The 26,106-nt window shown below is 38.1% G+C and overlaps 2 protein-coding genes and 2 pseudogenes across 2 annotated transcripts; all 4 read right to left on the reverse strand.

Annotated features, from left to right (window-relative positions):
* Positions 1 to 5,382: 5,382 nt before the first annotated feature.
* Positions 5,383 to 6,436, reverse strand: LOC147480807 (SUPPRESSOR-OF-WHITE-APRICOT/SURP RNA-binding domain containing protein 1 pseudogene; annotated as a pseudogene).
* Positions 6,437 to 8,836: 2,400 nt separating this feature from the next.
* On the reverse strand, positions 8,837 to 9,682 carry LOC147480808 (uncharacterized). Its single transcript, XM_086578750.1, has 3 exons — positions 9,326 to 9,682; positions 9,057 to 9,225; positions 8,837 to 8,868 (listed from the first exon to the last, which is right to left on the reverse strand). The coding sequence occupies exons 1-3, from the start codon at positions 9,671 to 9,673 to the stop codon at positions 8,837 to 8,839; spliced, it is 549 nt and encodes a 182-aa protein (XP_086434876.1). The 5' UTR covers positions 9,674 to 9,682.
* Positions 9,683 to 11,039: 1,357 nt separating this feature from the next.
* On the reverse strand, positions 11,040 to 12,463 carry LOC147480809 (senescence-specific cysteine protease SAG39-like). Its single transcript, XM_086580106.1, has 2 exons — positions 11,985 to 12,463; positions 11,040 to 11,834 (listed from the first exon to the last, which is right to left on the reverse strand). The coding sequence occupies exons 1-2, from the start codon at positions 12,037 to 12,039 to the stop codon at positions 11,242 to 11,244; spliced, it is 648 nt and encodes a 215-aa protein (XP_086436232.1). The 5' UTR covers positions 12,040 to 12,463; the 3' UTR covers positions 11,040 to 11,241.
* Positions 12,464 to 14,886: 2,423 nt separating this feature from the next.
* Positions 14,887 to 25,578, reverse strand: LOC147480810 (uncharacterized; annotated as a pseudogene).
* Positions 25,579 to 26,106: the final 528 nt, after the last annotated feature.

The following is a 26,106-nucleotide window of genomic DNA, read 5'->3' on the forward strand; positions in this document are numbered from 1 at the left end:
GACTATTGGAGGATCTGGACTTATAGTTTTTGTAGACTAGTAGGATTGAAGTAATTGAATGAGTATGCACATTCCTAGTCCTTGTTTATATAGACAAATTTGAAGTATATATGTGTTGTTAACTGAAATACAAAAATGAGACTTTCACAATTGAGTCTTGGGAACCGTGATATGATTTGATTAGATAATAGACAATGAGTTTCTTACGTCTCTGTCACTTTTTCTTCAAGGAGACGTTCTTTGTTATTAATTGGTAAATGTGCACGTAGTTCATCATTTTGCGGTTGTTCTTGAATTTCTTTGCGTAAGCACAGAGCAGATCATAAGCTTCTTTAGTGCAAAACTAAATGTCACATTGCAACATAACAATAACAATTGATTTAAAATACAATTATTGACGAATCTACAGTTCAGCGAATCCCAAAACAAGACAATTAATGTTACTAGCAAGATGCACGCGATATCAAACAAAACTAACCAAATAGTGTAAAAATAATTTGGATGAGCACACTTATAATTGACAATATGCCTGAGTAAACACACTTGCAGCCATTTAAAATTTGAATTGAATGGAACTCCATTCCTATTTGATTTCCAGACATATGTAAGTAATAAACTTTTAAGTATAGCTCTAAATCACATGTATTTTAAGCTTCTCATCCTAGCAAATGCACGTTGCAAACGACAAAGATAAAAAGTTAGTGCATCAAAAGCATCTATGTAACTTTATTCACTGAAATCAGTTTCCAAACCTTAGGTAAATAGATAATATGCAACCGTAGGTGTTGAATTGGAAGAATGGGACATGCCCTCCATAGCTGAGTCACTTGGTTTGTTAATCAATAATCCAAAATGGAATTACAATGGCATATGCGGCACAACGGCATACTCAGTCTACATAGAATATTACATCAATATAAGAATTAAAATACACCAATAACAAAAAGGAGTAGGTCGCTCTGACTTGTCCTCCACTATAATAGCTGATATGTTGTAACCATCTACTCGTAAGCAACTACTCGCAGGTAGAGTGAGACGGGTGGGGAATCTATGGAAGTACGTTCTTCTTATGAGTGTCCATGCATTGGGCGTTGCCAATTGTCGAAGGGAATGATTCTCGTATAGTAAATGCATTATGAAATGGAATGCATCATCCTCACATATATGCAAGAAATCATCAAGAATACAACCCATTGAATCCATTGATACTCCAATATTAACCGAGTATCTTTGGGATGAATTTAATTCAGTTAGAAAATATTTCTTTACTCATTTAAAGAGATTAAATTTCACATTGTTATAGTTATCTAGAATTATAATTGGATGGCCTTTTATAATTCATTGAATTAGATATTTCCTATTCTAACATGGATATTTTAGGGTTGGATTTATCGCCAACTTTCTCTAATAAGCACCACCAAATATAGTAATATACCATAATTGTTTTTTTTTATTGTACATTATTCACAAAGATTATAGATGAAGATCGGTTAAGGGAGGTGAAAACGATATATACAAAAGACGCCCGATCATGGTTAAACAAGATCATCAATTTCTAAAATTGCATTTTCCTAAGGTATGGTGTTCTTTCTCGAGGGAAAACTCCAAAACAAAAAATCGCCTAATTTCTCTAAGGTTGAGCAAAACAGCTATGATTTATGAATAATTACCTTATCCGGATCTTGCAATTCTTTAAAACCCCTCGTTCAACTTAACAAATGCTTGATGGGCTGTGGATGAGAGCACTTGTATGGATGGACCATAAGTGACAGACTTCCAATACGGGATGAAGATAGCATGAAAAACATTTCAGTAAGAAGATCATCCCTATTCACAATATTATCTATCAAGTTAGAACATGCAGCCCATTCACTAACACCTAAGTTAAAATGATAGGGAAAAAACACTAATTATCACCATTGAGCAATATGAAATTGCTGATACCTTGAAACTTTCTGTTGGAAAACTCAGTTATTATAATAAAATGCTTTTGGGGACTACTTGTCCGCCCTAAGATTCAATCATGAGAAAGCTGCAGATCACACACACGACAAACTTCTATCATTGGCTTGAGAGAGAGAGAGAGTGCTTCCACATCAAAGCACAGTACTCTAATGACAAAATGTCTTCAAAGTTCAAATGGAGTGTACTATGTACACACATTACTACTCCGTTCATGTGTTCTTATTTACATCCACCAAGATGTTTCGATTGTATCTAATTTTGCAAAAATATATTTGCTTGACATGATGAGTACCATGAACACATATTACAAGGATATAACTTGTGTCGTCATTTAATTTACAAGGCTAATTTTATTGCCTTATCAGTTCATCGAGTCAATGTCCTTATGGACATAGTTATGGCATGGTTCTTCCACATAATGAGGACACATATATTCTTCAATGAACACGATTAAAACTACATACACTATTTAAATATTCAAAATATATAAGCATCCAAAGCCGCACGTTACGGTATGTATGATCCAAGAACATGTAACAGATTTGTCGACTTACCTCTTCTTAATGTTATCACAGACATGTTTCGATTCACTCCAAGCAAATCATATGGACTTCGGTCTCGACTTCCATAATTCTTGTCACCGATGAACCAAATAAAGCAAAGAAGGTATTAAATACTCATATGCTACTATCAAACGTGCAATCAAGGATAAAGACTTCACAAGAAAGTCAACATGACTTTATCGTTCATATAACCATAAAGTGATGTAGGAAGAGAATTATTATCATCAAAAGCAAATGACCATACTACGGTTGCAATATTTTTGGGGTGATGACAAATATGTGTGTAGCCATAGGAATGTTCCTCCCCACGATGTCTAAATATATGAACTTTAATCGACTCGACCAAATGAACATGACAAAAATTTCTTGACGACTTATAAATGTCAGATTTCAATACCTCTTCAAAACGCTCTGCCTCATTTGATGATGCAGCTACAGCCGGTGGTGCAGGGCCAATAAATAAATCATTGTCGAACTCAAATTCAGCGTCCCTTAGCTCAGCCGTAGACCGGTTAATTTCTTGCAGAGCTAGTAACTCCGAAGAAGGCATTTCAGACCAATCACCCTTCTTCTAGGGCAGGGTCTTCCTCAACAACAACTGGACTTCCATGAGCATCATCTATTGTTTTCATAGGTTCAATATTTGAACCTGATCGAGGAAGCTTATGGTCCCTAAGCCTCTCATGCAAGGACATCATGGGGCCAACAACTTCCGAGTAGGGACGACATTTTGGAGGCAATAAAAAGATCCCATCATCACTTTCTTTAAGATTCAAAGAATCAAATAGCTTCCTCAATTGTTTAACAAAATATCTATCGATATCCCCGTCGTGGTCAACTGCGCACGCCACCACCATCAATCATTTAGAAGCTAGAACAAAAGAAGAAACATTTATTAAATGTCTCATAGGAGATTGTAAAAATCATAATAATAATTGTACTGTTTCAAGTCATGCACAACATCTGGAAATTTTCCCAAAATGTAGCCAAGAACATTCCCGCCCTATCTCTACTTATCCAAAAAAAAAGGTCCGCTTCTATCATATCTCTTCCTATTACTCAAGCCTTAGTTTATATGACGGAATGGAATGTACTAAAAACTGGAGCCAAAGCAAGAAGTCGACATAAAAGTACGTAAACTTCCAAAGGACAAATTTTTAGTGTCCTAGGCATCATATAAAAATCCTTTTAAAACCATCATTATCCAAATGATTATGAGGGTTGATCATTGAAATTTCCTATAATGATCAAGGCATTAGCATTCTTACTAAACTATCGTCAAAAGGTACATAGTTTTCTCATCCTTATAACCTCTTTTTTCTTATGAAATTCTCTACAATAAAAATCCAAATAAGAAATCCTTGATGGTCCAGGCGTTGTTTTGCACACGATATAAACATGTTGAGAAAATCTTGTAATGGTACTCACACATGTAGATTTTTTTTTTTCCGATGGAGTTTTTATTTAATGTGATATGTGCATATCTCAAGCCATGTGATCAATACCAATTTCTATAGCTTTAGGAGCTAAGTAGGCATAAGTACTTACAGTTATAGGGCTTGGATCCAAAATTCTGCTTAACAATTTCATTGCATTAAAAGAGAGCCAAGGAGGGCAAGTAAACTCAGCCATCAAAATCTAGAGGCAAGAAGAAGCAACTATTAAACAAAAGGGACCCTAAACAGAAATGGAAATAAAACAGGAAAATGATATTCTAAAGTCCATAAAGTGCTCACTTTTTTGTACAGGTTCATAAGATTAGAATCCTCAAAAGGCAAGTAATTAACCTGCAAGTAATACAAATAGGATAACAATAGCTAGGGTATCTTGTTAAGAACAAACATTAAAAGAAGTAGTTATTGAGGAGCACAATAATAGAGGATATCCAAATTGTATGCCAAGGCCGGGGAGTTATAGTTCGTGAAGGTGTCCAATTAATCGAAATTCAGAACTTAGGTGAATAAGAATTGTAATAAGTAAACATAATTCTGCACCCAATCGTTAGCAAAAACAAATGCTATAAGACCGCTGGAATGAATTCCACATTGCACGGCCAATCCTTATGATGATTGATTTTGTAATTCAACAAAGCCCCAAAGATGACTTTGTAATGTAGCTTATTAAAAATCAGATTATCGAAAAGTAAGCAACTGAATTTCCGCCCAAGTCAAAATCCCAAAATCAAACCGAAAAGAGAAGCAGATATCTGTGTCTACCATCTACAAAGATAATCCAAGAGCCAACCTACTAAGTCAAGTTTCCGGCCCAAGTCAAAATCCCAAAATCAGTTGTTCTATTCTCAAGAAGTAAACACAAGGCAACCTATCCTCATAAATAAGGTGAAAAGAAATCAGCTCGATCCAAAATAGAGGACAATCTCACACAGCCAAATGCTATCCTAAAAAAAAATCGGGAGGGTAAAACATATTATTTAGTGTAATAATGCATAATTTATGAGAGAGCAAGATAATTTTCAACGATGATTACACTTTTACCCGTTTGATATACAAATCCCTCTTTGTTGTATTACGGCATTATACAGATGAAAGTTTGGTCATTCCATACCTAGATATTTACGTGCTCTGCGGCTCATAGCTATAAATGATAATCTGGGTCATAGCAATTCCTCTAGTCCAGGATACCAGATAACATAAACTAACTTAATAGGCACTGGATAATGTTTTGCAAATACAATGATAACAATATATTACAGTAATCCCTAAAATAATAATAATAATATAGAATAGTAGTAAAAGAGAATTAGTTTAAGGAATATAGAAACAAACCCACATGTATATATCTATAATTAAATCGTAGTATACTAATATGGTATGCCACAATAATCAACAATCAGTTATGAATAATTGTCAAATGTCAGTCTTATGACGTACCTCTCAAAAAGAATGTCATTGGCCAAGTATACAATATGCAACTGTCTTTCAAAATCCCCGAGGGAAAGAACCCTTTCTCTCAGAGCCTCTGCTAGAGTAGGCGCGAAAGGGGACCTCTGCATAAACCATATCTTGGCACCCTTGATCGACTCCTTAGTACCAGTGAGATTATTGAGCACATTACCAAGTTCTGCTGCCACATCGGAAGGAAGTGGTCCAGACAAACCCTTGAAAGACTTGGGTGAAGGATCATAATCTGGTCGACCTTTGGCCCATTGAAGGAAGAGAATGTTGCTGGTCATAGAAAGGTGGAAAAGGAGATTGATGCAAGTGAGGAGTAACTCCAAAGGTGAGGCATCCAGTAGGAGAATTTATCATAGAGTTTGATTGTTGAGGCATCATTGGCATGGAGGAGGGAAATGATGGACTAAAAGGAGCATTTGAGGATGTGTGCTTATCCAGAATTTGTAACGATAATAATTATGCCCGTCTCCACCAAAAAGGAAAGCGTAAGCAGGATTTTCTTTGTCGCTTCTCCTAATCATTGATTCAAATTCGTGGCCATTCTTCAAGATATTCAACAAGTTTATCAATGACCTTGTGGAACTCATGATCAGACGGGGGAGCAACTTGGGGAGGTGCGGCATCATAAGGATTGTGGAAAGGAGATGACCCTAGGTGTGGGAGTAAAACAGGTGGATAGCCTGGTGGTCCTTGCTGCTGGTGTTAGATATGAGGAAGGTGGTGTGGATGTGGGTGCATTTGATGTTGTTGTTATTGTTGTTGCAAGTGACGATGGAATGGAAACTGTTGTAGAGAAGGATGAGGAGGTAAAAACGGTGGACCTTGTGGAAACTGTTAGTGTGGAGCTGGAAACCCAAACTGCTGCTGATGTTGTTGTTGCATATTAGCAGCTTGCTGTTGTTGCTGAGCAAATGCCATCACTGCTGCATATTCTTGAGCCTGCCTATCCATACCCCTTCTGATGATTACAAGTTTCAATTTCAAGAAGTTCATTGTGTCTTTATCACTAGCTTATAAGCTTTAATCCTGGATCAGGGCTTAGCAGGAATGTACAGCTTACCTCATAAATGCATGCAATTAAAACCACTATCCAACCCACATAGTTTGATGGGGCTTATCCTTGGAATTCTAGGAGAAAACATTGAGGTAATGATGAATTATTTTGTTTCTGCATGAACTTAATTTTCTGTTTTGCTTCTGAAATTGCTTATTTTACCCAGATGATTCACGCCGTTGTATTTGAATGTTCAAGCTTTTTTGTCCCCCGGTGAGCAACTCTACTTCTCATGCACGCAATTATTTTACTTGATGTGTAAATCGCGGCAAAACCTACATTCTTGATGCTGATTATTAAGCTATCAATCCTATTGAACTATTTTAGACAGTTAGAGTTACCTAAATTCTACAACTAAACACCTAAAACTGCATGACAAACTTCAAACTAAAGATTAGTTAAGAATAAAGCTCAGCCAGCCATCATCACTCTAACTCTCTTAAGATCGGCCTCTTAATTAGATCATTAGAGGCCATCCAAACTCCTCTCTTTGGAGTAGCCCACTTCATCCTTTAGGCTGTAGTGTTGATTCATGATTACTCTCCTACTTTAAATCGAAGAGATCTCTGGCCCTACTACTGAATTAGTATAGGAATATAATCCAGTCTACCTTTGAAGTAGTGAAGGATGACCTATTGCCCTATTGGGCATTGGCCTTCATCCACATGACACTGCAGAATGAAGCAATGTGGAATTCTTAATTCCTTCCAATTAATTAAACAGTCTCGTGTTTATCTGGATAAACAATTATCCTATAACATACCTTATCATCTCTTGTTCTTTTGGCAATAGTATCTATTACTGTTAGCATTTTAGCATTTTAGCATTCACTTGAAGATTGGCATCTTGCATATAGAAGTGACAGGTTGAGATAGCTTGGCTTTTTATACCATATCTCAATCTTATGTTGCTGTTTCCTTCATTATCTTAGATAGTGCATTGACCAATTTGTATGTGTTTCTGGATATTTTAGTTCAATTAGTCAGAGCAGCACCGCTTGTTCGATTAACGTAAAGTGGATGGATTAATCCTCGAATAAAAGAACTAATATGATGAACACCTTTATAGAGTTATCTTGTTTTCCAATCATTGAAGATTAATAGATTTCAAGTTTTATAATAAGGATTTGGAGTAAAATTGCAATTAGATATATGAAATATCTTTGAAATTCAAAAATATCAAATGTTTAAATGATGATGATGAATAAAGGGATTTGGAGTAAAATTGCAATTAGATATATGAAATATGCTGAAATTTGAAAATATCAAATGTTTAAATGATGATGACGAAAATATTAAGACTTTAGGATGAGTTTCGATGCCCTCGATGACTTCTTTCTTCGGACCAAACCGTAGAGATTGTTTTAGGGATATACCGAAAATTTTCAATCCAACAATTATCTTATTTAGTTAGTCTGCAGAACGAAGAAAGATGAAAAGACATTTTAAGGGAGAAAACAAATCTTACCTCCAAGATTTGCCATGGATAACTTGTCAAGGTCGTTAAAGGCCCCTTTGTCGATTGTTTGAGCAATTTTAGTCCCAGCTTTATCGGTTGAGAGGCAGGCGTAAGAACCGTAATGAGAACCAGACCGGATAAAGTCAATATCCCTAGAATTGAAATGTAAAGTTGTGAGAATCGAAAAGATATGCATTTCATATTACAAAGATCAAATTCAACGGGCACGACCCCTTTGTAGAGATGTGGTTAATGTCAAGAGATGCGATCTTAGCGACCAAATGAACTAAATGTTGTCTCTTTACGAAAAATATGGCTTTCATTTGCGTTCAGTCCTGTGGTATTGATATTAGAACAAAGTGAATTCGCTATATCAATTGGGAGAGATAGATGTAGAAGAAGTGAGGTTTTGCAGAAAATGCAAACCGAATTTTATTGGTAAAAAATTATGAGAAACAGAAAAGAGGCGGTTCAGTATTAGCTGATTAAATGAAACTCTTTAAATAACCCAATTATTACTTTAAATAACCCAATTATTACTAATAATTAATAAATGGCATTTATAGTAATGCGTACAAAGCGTGGATTTGGTTTTATAATATACTCCCACATGAAAAAAACTGATTGGCCCTATTTAAAAGTGTTAAGCAATTATTTTATTTAAGGACAATATTGGTACTCGAAAATTTATAAACACATCAAAAGACAAAATAGTCCTCATTAATAAATAGGTAGGCATCGATTTTATTATTCATCAAGGGTATTATCGTCGAGAAAAAGTCCCGAATGAATTTAAGAGGCCAAGATCATTATATTCTATACTAGTAGTAGAGATAAATTAGAAGTTAGAACAGCAAACCAAATTATAACTTTTTCTTAAATCAACTTCTCAAACTGTTCGCCAATAACTGTTCTCCCTAACAACATATAGAAGGAAACATCAAACGCCTTAACAATATAATGCTAACAGACATCAAACAAAAACATGGACAGAGAAAATAAAGGCGTGTTTGAAAAGAACAGAACCCACATATCAAAATATCGCAAACAGCCTAATGAAAATTCCAACTGAAATTCAGATATTCTTGGATAACGGCGCACGTCCAATTCTATAAATAACATAAGCATCAATGCTTGCGTATCTGATCTGTTCCACACTAAGTACACTGGTTCCCCAATTACTCTCTGTAACAAAAACGGGCTTCTCTACGACCCACGGGCTTCCCAAAACATGAGTTGCAAGATTTGTTAAACACGGGTCATACCCACACTTGGATAAGAGGGAGGAAGAGTAACTGTGGTTTGCTAACTTATATGCTTCTATAGCAGACGAGCAGTCAAGCTTTATTGTATTCGTTAAGCCTCCTGACCAAGTTAGAAACACCAACTCCAACAAAGAGAATGTTTGGGTCCCTAACAAAATCCAGAAGGGTCTGCGGAATAATGTCCAAGTGGCATAATTGAATAACGAGACACTTCCTGTCCACACATAACTGCAAGACTTCAGATTTAGAAAAATAAGAAGATTTGTGTTTGCAATCTAATCCAACAATGATGCGAGTTCCATTGTGCAAGCAGGAATAGATTTGAGACAACCAATCCTCTATGACTGCAGCACTGTTTGTCACCGTTGACTCAATTTCGTTGCCCTGAAAGAGAATAACGTGGTTGGGGGTATGGACAATATTGGCAGTGTTAGTTCTTTGCACCAACGCCATCTTTATCTGTTTTTGAGTATTCTTAGGGTGTGAAGTTTCTCCACGTACTGTCTAGCCCTCCCTTTTTTTTAGGAAATCGTTTCAGTTATTGGTTGTTGGAGCCATTTTTATTTTTTATATGTCTAAAAAAACTCTTCCTAGCCCTCCCTTTGTTTTCCCTTCTAGGTCTCAAAAATCTAAGTTTGCATGAACCAAGTTAATTGGTTGTTGGAACTTAAAGCATTTATTTTTCGCTTTTTTCAAGTTCTAAATTGAATTGGAGTTTCAACTATTAAGCCAAGATTAGACAAGATGATAGTCTCTATGACATTGGAACTTAAAGCACGAAACACCATAACATTGGCTTTAATACAGTTTAATACTTCATTTGGTCCTAAGCGAGTGAGCAAGTGTATCACAAATTCACAATACATGTTGCAATCTAAGTTATTGTGCCAGGAACAATATGGGACCACCGACCACGTAAACTAAATTTATGAAGGTGTTGGGGCATTAAGGACTACTACCTCGGTTTTTTTTTTTTTAAATAATAAACTACCACAGTAAAAGTCCTGCAATAATGTGATCATGATTAATGTCTGGATAGCTTAGAAGAGAATGTCGATCTTAAGAGAAAAATCTCTCTGTTCATTCATTTCTTTTTCTCGTTCGGTCAATAGCTACACCACCTTTGTACTGTGCCAATGGACATGCAAGACAAACTACGTATGAATGAAAAATGATTGTGTAGATCTTACAATTTCACTTACACAAGCTTCTATATCATAGGAGTAAAATCATTTATGGCTTAAGATTGCTCCATACCAAGCCTGATCACATTCAGAGCATTCCCTTTGAACTCTATCTTCGGGATTGACCTCTATTGCTGGTGGAAGCAATCAACATTTTTGTTTATTCTATTTTGATGACTTTGGGAACTCAAGCAGCTGCCTTCTATTATAATGGGTTGAAAGCAGCAATAACAAGAAAGAAAACATAAAAGTTCTACTACTAGGAATCATGTAACCAATTGAGAGTGAGTACTACTAGTGTAAGTCAAGGTCCTTCTAGTCTTTGGCTCCCATGCTCTACTCCTCTGTTTTCTGATGTGGTTCCTTAAACAAACTCTGCCTGTTGTGGTGCCTCAAACAAACTCTGCCTGGGTATCAACCTTTTCAAAAATTATTTGAGTCCTATACCACCATATTTCATGAAGTATGAGCGCAGGAAAGCTTCTGAATGTGGAAGAAAAGGTTCAAGATGTATATTTCCGGCAATCTTGTGCAAGTTCAACCCTTAAACCACAATGAGATCCTTTCCTAATTCTTTTTAAGCCCAAACGGACTTATAACAATTGAACTCAAATTTCTCCCAACATTTTGAAGAGTGTTAAAAAGAAAGCGCATTTGCATTTCGGTAAAAGCACGCTAGTACAATGTACTTCGCATAATGAAGCCAATTTACATGCATAAACATTTTTACATACACACATCCTAATTACTTTAAAAGCAGCATACAGTAGTTACAGCGTAAGCATAAAGGGCTAATCACAGACACTGAATTTGATTTATATACTCGAGGCTTTCTTACTAGGCAGTGGGGTAGGATGCCATCATGGCAATACCACAGATACCCTCTGCAGCGCCAATATCACGTTGCATTCTTATGTATCCATTCTCACCCCATGCAGTCCCCCAGGAGTTCTTCACCAACCAGTATTTAGTACCATCGCTAGCGGTTCCATAACCAACTGCGGTGACACCATGGTCCAATTGGGTGCCACACTCTCCTGTGAATACACCACTTGAGTAGAACTGGAAGTCTGATCCACCGGCATCAATAGCCACAGCAATAGGTTGGTTCGCAACTGCCTTTAACAGAGCTTTCTCGTCATTGGCAGGCACATCTTCATGACCAGTGATATTGGCTGCATGGGAAGCTTCCTTCTTCTTATCGCAAGTTCCATCAATAGCTTTGTATGGGTAGGTACCTTCAGTAGCGAGACCATGATTTTGTACAATGAAATCAAAGGCGTCATCCATGAGACCACCTTCACAGCCTTGATCCTCACCGTTGACATCGCAATCTACTAATTCTTGCTCAGACAAAGATATCAATGTACCTGTTGTGAGTTGGGTTATACCTTCCATAGAAGCTACAGTAGAGAATGCCCAACAACTTCCTGAATTTTTGTGTATTTTCATATAAAAAATATATATATTAGCAAACAGCAAAATGGTACGGTGGTGTCTTTTTAATAACCTAGATATGCCAAAAACCAAGAGCAACTCATATTAGTATATAGCTTCTTAGAAGTGTATGTTTCACTTACCACATTGGCCTTGGTCCTTGATTGGTGTAACAGCTCCTTTCTTTCTCCAATCCATGCTAGATGGAACTGCTGCAGCATGTTCGTACCTGAAAGATGTCCCGGACTTTCGTTCAGAGGACTTCTTGTATCCATTTCGAGATGCTACAAACTCTTCATTGGTTTGGTCAGCAAAGCCATTGACACTTAGCACGAGGTTCGATCACCAACCTTGTTAAAAGTATCAATGTACTCGACGTTGATTTTGAATATGTGGAAGCGCATCTCTTTCTCAACAGAGTCCTTGTAGACTCGTCTATAATTGGTCATCCATTGCTCATGCCTATCTTCCATAGATAGTTCCTGGAGGTTACGCGACATAGCTTGAGGTGTATAGATAGCCAAAATGATCAACGCCAAACTCATGCATTGCCATTTGAGTGAAGAAGCCATGACTACTGGGTATTAGCTATTGGAGGATCTGAACCTGTAGTTTTGAGAGTTGTAGGACTGAATTTTTATTCCTTGTTTATATAGACGAATTTCAGTTGTTTAACTGTGATACAATAATGAGAGTTTCACAACTGAGTGCCGTGGGAACCACAGATGATTTGAAGTATAAAGTAGACAATTTAGTAGTTAAAAACTTTGAACGGTAATGTAAAGAGTAATACAATTACGTTATTATTCTGCTATTGGAATACATTATTCTTGTTAGTTTTGCCCTATTTTATTAATGAACTTATTGAGTAGAGATATATTAGAAAGGTTGAATACTCCTAATGTGTCTTTTGTGTTGATGGAAACGAAATTAATACTCCTAATGTGTGAACATAGGAGCTTTCTTCTGTCTCTCTCACTTTTTTCTTCAAGGACACGTTAGTCCTGTTAATTAATTTATGTATTATCTTTGGAAGATGTTGGGAATGAAAGGAAGGAAATACTACTGTAGACTGTTGCGAAACGAGAATTTGTTTGGCAGAAGGAAAGAACAGCCAGGACACACATCCTAATATTCCTGAAAGTAGTCCTGTACTCGCGTTTCGGTGCTCATTGAGATAACCACCCCATGAAACAAATCTCATTGTTTCACTCCTATGAGTGATGTGTTTTACATTCGTTAAAGGCTATCCATATACTATCACAATAAAAATAAATAAATAAATATAAAAAAAAAAAAAAAGGTGATGATATGGTTGAAGCGATTTATCTTTTTTGTTATAATTGAATTTTATTGATTGATAATTAGTACATACAGGATTACAAAGTAAAGTAGAAACAAAGAGTTGTTGTGAGGGAGATCCTCTCACACAGGCAGAATACATCGCAAGCAGGACACCGCAATACATACATAAAAAAAGACTAACAGCAAGACATTAAACACACATACACCTAGAGCACCATAGCAGATTATGGCCAAGCAATAAGGTCATTCCAGTTGAGTACCAAGTCCCTGAAGCGTTAGTTCCTCCTCGGCACAAGATAGTGACATCCAGTACCATAGAAGCGAATGATAATATAAACACACAATGTTCACACAAGCAAAACAAGAAAGGTTGAACGAAAGAAAAATATAGAAATGCCAGAGAACCATACAGAAATGTTAGTAGTTTGACAAGTTTTGCTTAGTCTGCAGAGTTTCTTGATTGGAGAGTACACCCCAGTGAGGTTTGAAAGGGGTCAAATTATTGAAAAGCAAACTACAGAAGCGAGCAACCTAGCTAAAGTCCCAAATGATTAGACAACCAAAGCCTAATATAAAAAACAAGACTGCCAAGCCAACAAATGATTGTCCACTTCTATTTGTCGAAATCTCAAAGGTGCAACATCGGTAGAGTTGGAAGTAATATTGAGACTTGGGAGTATGCAATTTGCCCTTCAGATGGGATACAAAAAACCAGAGGCGCAATCAAATTCTGGGGGAACTTTAAATAAACAAAGCTTGTATAGGCTTGTCCATGTTGAACTCATAAGCATCGATTACCTTACACAAGTGGCATTAGCAAGCTGTAAGTGTTCTGAAGTTTTAAGTTTAATTCACCAAAAAAATTATGTTCTAAAGTTTAAACTGTTAATTCTACTTGAATGTTAGGATTTCATGTATCAAGTTCGAATGGAATTGCAACTTTAAGGTAAAGACCATAGTAGAGATGAATATGAACTCTGACGGAAACCCCCTTTCAGTTTCAACGCACTTCAAGTACTATACCACTGCAAGTCTGCAACCGGAACTACCACATGATTCCTCGGCATGACTCCCATTAACCAGAGGCACTACAGCCAGTTCGAAAGAAGGGAAACTTGTTTGGTAGCTCCATCTGTGTCGCCAGGCATGTGGACGTACACGCCAACTGGAAGAATGGGGAAAAGAGATCAAGTTGCCCAGGATTTTGAGATTGTTGAGCAGCGAGAGAGATGAGAGTCCAAAACGCGTTCAAAAACACTCAGCACTCACTAGTCTCTGAGATGCAACTGGTCTGTCTAGTGTCTATTAATACATTCCTATTTTCCATTAGAACTCCATATTCTAGACTAATGCATTTCTCTTTCACAGCCTCAGATTCACGTTCAAGTAAGAAACCTAATAAACACTACCAAGGGGGGGAAAAACCTCTTCCAACGCCCATTTCCCACGCCAAGCAAAAGATTTGGGGAAACCGATTGGACTGCTGATTTCTTTAAGTTGCGCTGCATAAGCATTTGGAATGATTTATAGGTATGGCTAAGTACTTCCATATGAAGTCTCTTGGATACTAATACAGCCGAGCATTTAGGTTTTTTTTTTCATTTTCTATTTTTCATTTATTTTTTTGCTTCAAGGTAACTGTATTGATTAAATAAACAGGTTACAAAGTTACAACAAATGTTTGTATCCACGGTATAGGATTAGTAAATACTTTTCATTTTCAATATTTAAACAACTAAAAGATGTTATTATATACACAGGAGAGTTCCTTTCCTAATACCTGGTTTCACAACTAAAATGATGCAAAAGTTGGGAGGAATAGCTCACAAGAACTTCTCCATAACTTTCCAGCGAGTTTAGTGTCATAAGAAAGTTTGGAAGAAGTTATTGTCCTTCCGCTTCTGCCAAAGAAGTACTCTCCTGATATGTCCTGAAAAGGGAGCACATCAGCCTCCCAAATTAGTCTTCACACAAGATTAAAAACTTAGACAGAATGGTATCTACAAAAGTTCATATTAGTGGGATATCACTATGAAATATGGCTCCACGGTCCTTTCAAAGATGTGATATGGATTCCAGGCCCACGCAGAAAAAAATCTAGCTTACAAAGAAAATGGACATCTCTCAAATCACACCATAATCAAGCAGGCAAACTAAACATTGCCATCATTAAGTGGTGACTCTATTTATAGATGGTAAATATACGGCCAATAATAGAGGCCCAGTATTTACAACCAACTAATGAGATTGGCACCCGTCGACAAATTCCCATGTATTGGCACCCCTCCATTAATCGATAAGTTGACGACACCCTCCATTCTCACCGGAACAAACTTCCACAATCTTTATATACTGGCAGCCGCCTTACCGTGGTTTTGGAGACATCACGGTATTCGCTTCTTTGTGGGTTTTGGGATATCACCGCATCCATTATGTCATGGGTGTTCAAAACTTGAAGTACAAAACAAATCCTTCTCGGGTACAACTGTGTCGTGGGATGTAGGAACCCACGCACAACTTCGCTGACATGGAATGGGAACCCACGACAACCGCTGGACGAAAATGTGGGAACTCACGACAATTTGCTGATGTGGGATTATCGGGCATGTTGGGGTGTAAAAGGACATATAGGGAATAACTATTATTATTCTTCTACCGCTTTTGTCAAAGAGGTGCCAATCCCATAAAGTGGGGTGTAAATGAATCCTTACTTTTATGATCTCTTAATCTGACATTCAGTAATGACTCGTGCACAAAGAAACCAAACTTACTGGAGGAGCAAGAGCTGCATCAATAATCGAAAGTTGATTTAGCTTCAGGAGACTGTAGAAGTCCCAATACTTTCAGAATTGTAATAGCCAGAACCGAAAGATGTGAGGGCAATTCTCGCATGATGTTTGTTGCCACTGCTCCAGGATCAGCTGCACTGTACAGAGAAGTCATATAAACCAGAGTCTACCTAGTATATGAAACAGAAACCTACATATGGCAAATAAAAAATTACAATAATTTGCAGTAAGAATTGTTATCTGTAATATAATCCATTTATCCTGACCACTGCACTCAGCACGCAGCTGCATAGAAATTATGCACTAAGTTTCTGCAATCCCACATGTTTGCCGTGAGATTAAACGTAGGTGGGAATAATAAGTTGTTGGAACAACATACAGATTGACTTTTAGATGACAAAGTCAAAACAAAAGTGGTGTTCTCTTAATAGATGGTTGTACGATAATTAGCCATCCACCAAATAGACCAGTATAGCTCATTGATTTGGGGGCTTCTCCACCATCCACAACTATACTTTTTTCATCAATGTCATGCTTGCAGATGATCGATTTTCAATTTTTCATTAGATTTTTTAATTGGCTATCTTCTACAGTAATTTTTAAGTAAAAGCGTGGAAAGGAGACAAAGAAGTTCTAAATACATACAGGATAGAAAAACCTTGGAAGAACCTTCAACCAACCATAGTTGCGATGGAGCTCGTAAGAGAATAGCAATAAGCAGACTGTTGAGAAAATAATTAAATGTGATTATTATTTTAATTTTGGGATCCATTAACATACTTACCAAATTTACTGGTATAAAAGTATCATTGATTGATATTTTCCCATTTCTAATGTTATTCTTTTCTCAAGACAGCTTACATTTGGTGGATTCATAAACTTCAGCACATGGATATGCTTTTGACAGAGATGAACACTTCCCCAAATGACGCTTCCTCAATGACTTGTATAGTAGATACTGCAGAAACATCATCAGTTATATTTATCAAATTATTTTTCTAGATACAAAATGGAAAGATGACTGAGAAGAAGAGTAAAGACTCAAACCCGAAAAAATGTGGGAACCCCATTTTGCACACACACACACACACACACGGAAAGAAATTGAAAAGGTAATAATTCCCAAAAATTGAGTATACCATAGAGCACAGTTTGCAAGATTTTGCATACAATTTCAAGGTACCAAAGAATCAAGTAGAAGATATTTCAACTTTTTTCAACATTGGATAATTTCTAAATATTATGACGAAATCTCAGTTAAACACTACATCTTTTCAAACGGAGAAATATTACCCAAATCCAGGGTTTAGTTACACTGGTAAAAGATCAATACATGAAAAGGGATCAGATACATACCACATCGATGGGTGAAAGAGGAAACGTTAACCACCAAGCGAAGGAACAAAACTGTCTTTGAGTAGTGGTAAGAGAAGATTGGTCAACACAATGCACCAACGTAATTTGTCCCCAACATCCTGAAATACAAGTGCCAAATTGTCAGCATGGGCCCATGGTTTCACCACAAGATAGTTATTTACTACTGTTCTGCAACAGAATGCAGGCTACAGAAACTAAAAAATTCATAAATTATGGTATGGAGATACACCCAAACATAAATTCATAATTCAGTATCTAATTAAAATGAAAATGTTATAAATTCTACAAACCTGATATAGCAATGTGTCAATAAAGATATTCAATATGCTAAGAGATGTGGTAGTATACACAGAAAACACATGTAAATAATGGCTCACATTTGCACTCAGGTGGATAAATAATTTGAAAAGTGTTGGGGCAGTTTAAATGAAAAGGGGAACCCTAGTAACTCAGCCTAAGTACAACTAGAAAGGCAGCGAAATTCACATAGACGTGTGGATCAAGTTTGTGAAAAGTAAAAATGATATTTCCCAACTTTTGTGAAATACTGAAACACTTTCGTAGAAATGGTATGAAATATGGATCTATATCAAGATTTCTAGTACTACAAAAAAGTGAGATAGAACATCCATGAATATCAGCAAAATTAGAACCAAAACAAAAACTCAACTCCCAAAGATAAATTTTTTTAATTTAATATATTATTTTCACCCGACCGACATACATACCCTGCAGCCCATCAAATATCCACTTTAGTCTAAAACCATTTATGTATTCTGGAGTATGATATGGTGACTGATTCAGAAACCAACAAGAAATTTGAATGTCCTTGTTACACAGATATCATCTAACAACAATGGCAAAACACTATAACACACAGGATTCTTTGTTGGGTACCATATCTCTAACACAAAAATATATGTCACCTTGTTTGTGCAAAGAGGCCCATCTATCTTTTCTGAACATCATTTTTATACATTACCTGTGAAACATAACATAAAAATCTGTATTTGAAATTTCTTCATCATGTTCACCCAGTAAGAATCAATTTCTTAATGCATGTGAAAGACAGAGGACAGTAAGAAATTTGCATCTGATACTTAAAATAAAGTACTTAGCAGAAAATTCTTCCAAGAACGGAGAAAATTACTTGTCATAGCCTTCAGCAGAGAATCTATGTGATGTTACCAAGTATTCCAGCATTGTTTATCAAAAGTTGGATGGAGGGATGCATATCTGAATCCAAAGCCACTGCTGAAGAGCTTTGAACTTCAGCATGGACTGGAAAAGATGACATATCAACCTGAAATGCTTTCACATGGCATCAGGATCCTTTTTGCTTGAGCTCTCGATTGTCTGTCATACAATCATGGAGAAAATCAAGATCAAACAAAATGGAGGATACATTTCCTAAATAAAACTCAAAATATCATTTGCACCTTAGATAGAAGATCTCCAGATTTTCCAGCTGCATAGACGAGATGAACTGATTTATATCCCAATCATATTAGCAGAATACATCATCCTTGTTTAATAAAGGAAAGAAGTTTCTCTTAACTCTAGCATAATTACCAGAAATATCAATGGCTAGATATTTTATAAGTCAGAGACTTATTAAGCAATCTAGACTGAACCAACAAAAATATAATGCAAGTAAGTTCCAAAACTTATCACCTTCTAAATATACATTAGAATTTTCCTTGTGCCTTTTAAATACAAAGCAAGTAGCAGCTTTTTTTTTTTCTTCTCTCATTTTCCCACTTTTTTTTTCTTCATTTTAATCTATGCTGCCACCAGGTCCTCTTGCGGAAAACTTTTTTTTTTTTTTTATGGTAAAATGTGATGTGTATATATAATCATAAAGTCAAAATTAAGTAGGATGAGATATCCCTCAGGATACAACAAAGGAAAAACAAATACAAAATCACTACTAGAAAAAAAACTACAACTATTAGAGAAAAATTCAAACAAAGGGATGCAATCATGCATGGCACGAGCAAGGACTCCCAAGCCAACATAAGGTCCGAGCGATGTATCGTCCACTCTTCCCAACTTTGACCGGAGAAAGATGAATCCCTTGATTGCTACAATCACTGTTCCTAGTCATTAGACATCCATCAAAGTGTCTCCTATTCCTTTCCAGCCAGCTTCGAAGCCCACATGATAGCCAAAAGGTAAAGATGTTCCACACTCTACATCCCTTTGGGGAATAGACATTAAGCACCCAAGAGCTCAACCGAGGATCTTTTCAGCGTAGAGGATCGACCCAATACACCCCTGAGTGGTCCACAAAGTAACTCCCTATATCTCAAGAGAAAGGACAATGAATGAGAGTGTGACTCCATTTTGACTCCCCATCAGCCCATACACAAAAGGGACAAAATTAATGATTATTTTCTTTCTCCTAATAAAAGATTGTCTATGGTCAAAATCTTATTAAGGGTTGCACACCAAATGAAAAAAAGAAACAAAATAGGAATCTTTCTTTGACCAAATAAAAGAACTAGGAAAGTCTAGAATCATGACCCTCGGTTGTTAACGGTAGATGAGAACACAAAGAAAGTAGAAAGACTTTGGCTGAGAATTTCCCATTCTTTACATAGTCGAATGCCGGCGATCCCTATCCGGTCTCACAAAGCTGGAATCGCCTCTAGCATAAAGCGTGAGGGTGGCAAACTGATTTCTATAGTCCAGTGCCTCTTCTGCGGAAAACATAGCAAACTGAAACATCTGAGTAGCTGAAGGAAGGGAAATTACCGGGACCTAGCACATTTTTTTCTTTTACAATTTAAGTAGAGAAATATTAAATTGAATGAGAGATTTTCTGATCAAAGTATCCTATGTGTCAAAAAAAAAAAAGTTCCAGCAAAAGAACAATGAAACACAAAAACACACGAAAAAAACAAAACAAAGATATGTATCGATGGAACAGCACTAAACTCTGCCCAGCAAGATATCCATCTGCAAACAAAGCTCCCAAATGAAGCGTCCCTCCACTCCTCATTTATGCAAGCATTGGAAAAATCAGCCCTTTGACCGAGATAATTGCCTCATTTACCAAAACAGATCAGTGCCTAACAATCTCTTCTTCCTCTCCAACCATAGTTCCCACACTGGCCGCAAATGTTACAATGCCCCACAATCTGCTACCTTGGGGGACAAAACTCTCAAGATTGAAGATGCTAATAGCTCTTTCATAGACCTTGAAACTACCCAAACTATTCCAGGATGATGAACAAAGCAACATCAAACCTGCTAGGAATATTGACGATAGATAAAGGGTGACTCACAAATTCTTCGTTGGACTTGCACAGAGGACAAAACCTAGGATTAGCTTCCCTCTTCCTACTAAGGTTATAGAAACCATAAATCTTAAAAAAAAATGTGCATGTTGTTAGTATGTTACCTAGCACAACGTGAGAATCCCCTCACGAGAAAAGAGCACGTGCAGCTTCCTTACCCAAACCAGAATCCTATAATAATTTCTGCTCACTTGACCATTTACGAAGAGACACGTTTTGATTCATGTCATTCGTGAACACCGCCCGCTATCGGATGGTCCTAGATGATATCAAGGGAATAGACCCCAGCATATGCACGCATCGTATACATCTTGATGACGGCACAAAGACATCATGAGAACCACAACGCCGCCTTAACCCCGCTATGAAGGAAGTAGTGAGAGAGGAAGTTCTACGTTTACTTGATGCGGGTATCATATACCCTATCTCAGATAGTGACTGGGTTAGTCCTGTCCACGTTGTTCCCAAAAAGTCCGGCATTCAAGTTGTGCAAAATGAAAATGGTGAATGCATCTCCACTCGCATTCCTTTGAAATGGAGAATTTGCATTGACTATCGCAAACTTAATGCCAGAACCCGTAAAGATCATTTTCCTCTCCCATTCATTGACCAGATGCTAGAACGTTTAGCCGGTCATGCTTACTACTGTTTTCTTGATGGCTATTCCGGATACTTCCAAATTGTCATCGATCCCGCCGATCAAGAAAAGACAACTTTCACGTGTCCCTTTGGAACCTTTGCTTACAGACGAATGCCTTTTGGTCTTTGTAATGCCCCAGGCACTTTCCAACGCTGCATGCTTCACATTTTTAGTGATATGGTGGAACGTTATATGGAAGTCTTCATGGACGACTTTTCCATTTACGGAAATTCCTTTAACGATTGTTTATCCAACCTTTCCAAAGTCTTAACGCTGGCAGGAGGAGAAAAATCTGGTACTCAATTGGGAGAAGTGTCATTTCATGGTTACCAAAGGACTTGTTCTAGGTCATATTGTTTCAAAAGACGGGATAGAGGTTGATAAAGCTAAAATTGTTAAGATTTCTTCGCTACCCTTCCCACGCACAGTTCGGGATATCCGTGCCTTTTAGGCCACTGGTTGGTTTTACAGAGATTCATTCAGATTTCTAAAGTTGCTCGACCCTTAACCAATCTCCTCGCTTAATGATGCAGATTCGACTTCAATTTCAATTGCAAACAAGCTTTTGATACACTAAAACCGCCTCGACTACCGCTCCTATTATTCAACCCCCGATTGGTCTCAACCATTCGAATCGATGTGACGCTTAGCGACTTTGCTATTGGTGCCGTATAGGTTAACGACGATGATGACAAAACCCGTTGTCATTTATTACGCTTAGTAAAACTCTTAACGACGCTCAACGTAATTATACCACAACCGAGAAAGAGTTCCTAGCTGTTGTCTATGCTTTGGATAAGTTTCGCCCCTACCTAGTTGGAACATCGACCATAGTATATACTGACCATGCCGCAATTCGGTACTTACTCGCGAAAAAGGACGCAAAACAACGATTGTTACGCTGGATCCTTCTCTTACAAGAATTCACCCTGGAAATCAAAGACAAGAAAGGAACCGAAAATGTCGTAGCCGACCATTTATCAAGACTGGTTGGTGACATCGATAGTGATTCTGAAGCTATCAGTGACTCCTTCCCAGACGAATACTTGTACTCTATTTTTCATCTCCATGGTACGGATATCGTTAACTACCTAGTTACTTGAGGAAGTCCCTCCTTTGGTCACGCCCCGATCATAAAAAGTTCTTATCCATCGTGAAAATATTATTTGGGGATGAACCCTACCTTTTTAAGTATTGTTCCGGAATTCCATTCATTCGCCGTTGATTCCCGACCGGGAACACACCGACGCTTTTATCCTTTTGCCATGAACAATCTTGTGGAGGTCATTTTAGTGGAAAGAAAACTCGCGCCAAGGTGTTACAATGTGGTTTTTATTGGCCTACCCTTTTTCGCGATGCACACCTAACATTGGGCGTAGCTTGCATTCGTTGTCAACACCTAGGTCTAATTACCAAAGAAATATGATGCCCCTAAATCCTATCTTAATTGTGGAAATTTTTATGTTTGGGGCATTGATTTTATGGGACCCTTCCCTATTTCTCAAGGTTTTCTATACATTTTAGTATTTTGGTAGACTATGTGTCCAAATGGATTGAGGCACTCGCGATGTCATTTCGAATGACCATAAGACTGTCGTGGAGATTTGTAAAAGAAAACATTTTCTCTCGCTTTTGGTGTTCCCAAAGCTATCATCAGCGATGGGGGTACACATTTTGTAACAAAATTTTTGGTTTTAATGAAGAAATATGGAGTTACTCACAAGGTTGTTACTCCATACCACCCACAAACGAAAGTGGCCAAGTGGAAGTCTCCAACAGAGAGATAAAGTCTATTCCCGAGAAAACTGTCAACCCATCAAGAAAGGATCGGTCTTCCGCTTTATCGGATGCCTTGTGGGCATACCGAACAGCATTTAAGACACCCATAGGGATGTCTCCTTACCGCATTGTTTTTGAAAACCTTGTCATCCGCCAAGAGAACTTGAGCATCGCGGCCTTTGGGCCATCAAAAGCCCAATTACAATATCATCGGGGCAGGTGAAGTTTAAAACCGCAATTAAATGAGCTTGAGGAGATTCGAGTGATGCTTATGATCTCGAAATCCTACAAAGCTAATATGAAAAGAGTGCACGACAAGCACATTTTGGCGTAAGGATTTCAATATTGGCCAAAAGTTTTATCAGATAACTCCGTGATTACACATCTTTCCCCGTAAATTGAAAACACGATGGTCCGGTCCTTTCATTGTGTGTTTGTGAAACATTATGGGGCAAGCTCTTTGCTTAATCCAAAAGATAACAGTGAATTTCAAGTCAATGGACAACGCCCTAAAACATTACCACTAATTACGCCACCGATGTTGAGCGGACTCTTCTTCGTAATCCAAGATAATCGACTAGATGTTTTTCATGCATCTAATCTTGTTCTATAGAGGGTACGCCATTTTGGTAGCCGGGCCATCTTCTATCTTATGATCTCCAAAGTTCTTTGAAGTGTGTGGTTTGTAAGCCGAACCTTTAGTCCACAGTAAAAACTCTTTTACGTAACGGAGTATAAATGTATTCAGAACACGAAAGCAAACGTGCTTTTCGTAAACGATGGGTACCTAAAATTTCACCTCCTTCCTTTTTTCTTTTTCTACTCTCTACCTCGCGAACTTCATTTTAATCATTTGGTGTAAGTCTCACTCATCACATAATAGGGAATAGTCGTAGTTCTTTTGCTCGTAAAACGACGCGGCGCCAGGATGGATGGGCCGGTGTATGCATTGCCAAACACCCTTCCGCCTAGGCTCGACTTCCTATCCGATACTAGCCAGTTTAAGGTATACTTTTGTCTAACACCAGCTGCGCAGATAATCTCTGGCCTCCGTCGCATTTCTCCCCACTGCCTTGGAGTGTCAGATTCTCCCACCAGGTTGGGATTCGCCTTGAGAATCCGGACGCTAAAAGACTCACCTTGTAAATATGTTTATTTTGTTACCTTTTTCCCTTTGCATTAAGTTTTGCACAAGGGATTCGCGGTCAAACCTCGATGTTGCATACTTGGAACACAAACGGGCAATGGATTCCACCGCACCAACCCTAGAATTGGTTACTTTGAGTCCCTTGGGCGGTTTGAGGATAGCCGTATGTAAAAGGGCAATTTTAATAGATCAGAAGCGCGACGGTCCAGATGGTACCGCCCCGCCCTAACCCCATAATACATAGAGGTGAAGCCACAATCGGATTGGATTGGGTTCGCCTCCCGAGCATTACATGACAGTTGTCTACGATTTAAGATGGTGACTTCGACATTCGTTTTTCACGATATCTCCCTTGTATGTAAATAAAACCCTTACACTTTCCTAAAAAAAAAAAAAAAAAAAAAAAAAAAAATTGTGACTTTCAAGAATGACTCATACAATTGATAGAATTTTTGTGCCGATCATTTCGATATCTCATTCGGTCCAATTCGAGCCCAAACGAAGTCATGGGCACGCGATTTAGATTTTTAGGTTTAAATGGGGCTTTTAGGCTTGATTTGGGCTTCGAGAAAATTTTTGGCCCAACCCAAATATCGATTTCTCGCCCATTTAAACCCAACCAACCCGATAACACGCCGCCACTATTCCACGATTCGCCTCCCCTAAAACCGGATCTTGCCCCCTCGCGATCGGGCCTCGCACGAGATAGGCCCATTACTAAAACCGGGTCTCGCTACGGAGACCCTCAAGCTCGGATCAAAATTTCCTTCCGATCGATCATCCCAATTCTCCCCTCATCAATAATCCATAGCCATCCTCCCTCTTAGATCAGCAATGGCTGGAAACAGACGGATTTGTGTGGAAAAAATTTTGGAAATTTGTTTGAAAAACGGATGTTTGCTCCATTCTTTGATCACGAAATTCACTCTAGAGGATGGGAGAGTTTGTTATATGCCAATGGAGGGCTTTATTCTAAGGATTTGGTGATGAAATTCTACGACAATGGAAGCTTTAATGGCTAACCATTTTGGATCACCGTCGAGGGTGCGCGACACTAAGTCACACCGGTGTTGCTCTCCGGGATCACGGGCATTCCATCGGGTCGACCATTAATGGCTTGATTTCAGAAGAGAACCGCGGTACCCACGGACTTTATTTAATTTACCTAATGCTCGACACGCTTTATCGAGGGAGAGTACAACATCGACGGAAAATGCGCTGTGAAATGCCGGGGCTTAATTTTAAACCAGCTAGCAAGAACTCAATGGTCGGACTGAACGCCATTGGCACCTCAAGCCTTCCGACATCAACAAGACCTTCCTCCACCTTCTTTGATCCTCCAGATTTAAAGGGTAACTTCTCGTGATCGCTACCTTTCTTTTTGATATTATCACACATGCCACTCTTAGGTCACCCCTTGCCGCTCTAGTAACGCAAGTCATGATTAACTGGGATTTTTGTCCGCCACCCCACTACTCCCTATACCACAATATGAGAATATGCTGGTGTTTAAGAAATGCATACAAGACCCTTGGGAACCCACAAAGACCTAGGGCAGCCGAAAGCACGCTTAGCGTAGGATCCTCTCACCCACCATACTTTGATGAGACGCCATGAGTAAGATCACCCAACCCATAGAGGCCCTACGTGCAGTGAATGAATGGTCCGAGAGACATGTACACTCGCCTGTATCGATGAGACGCACCTTTGGGCGAAGTTAAGGATGATATGACCACTCGCCACGAAGTCGATGATGACATGGGTGAATTCCAGCCAGAGATGAGAGCCTCCATGACTACATTTCAGACAAGATGCTTACTCGCCGTAACCAGTTTCAGCCAATGTTCATGGCGAGCCAAAGATCGGGTTTGTGCTCGTGATGGATACTCTTGGTGATATCCAGAGCAGCTTAGCCTCCACGGAGCT

Source organism: Coptis chinensis, chromosome 8 (genome assembly GCF_015680905.1).
Source record: "Coptis chinensis isolate HL-2020 chromosome 8, ASM1568090v1, whole genome shotgun sequence".
Lineage (NCBI taxonomy): Eukaryota > Viridiplantae > Streptophyta > Magnoliopsida > Ranunculales > Ranunculaceae > Coptis > Coptis chinensis.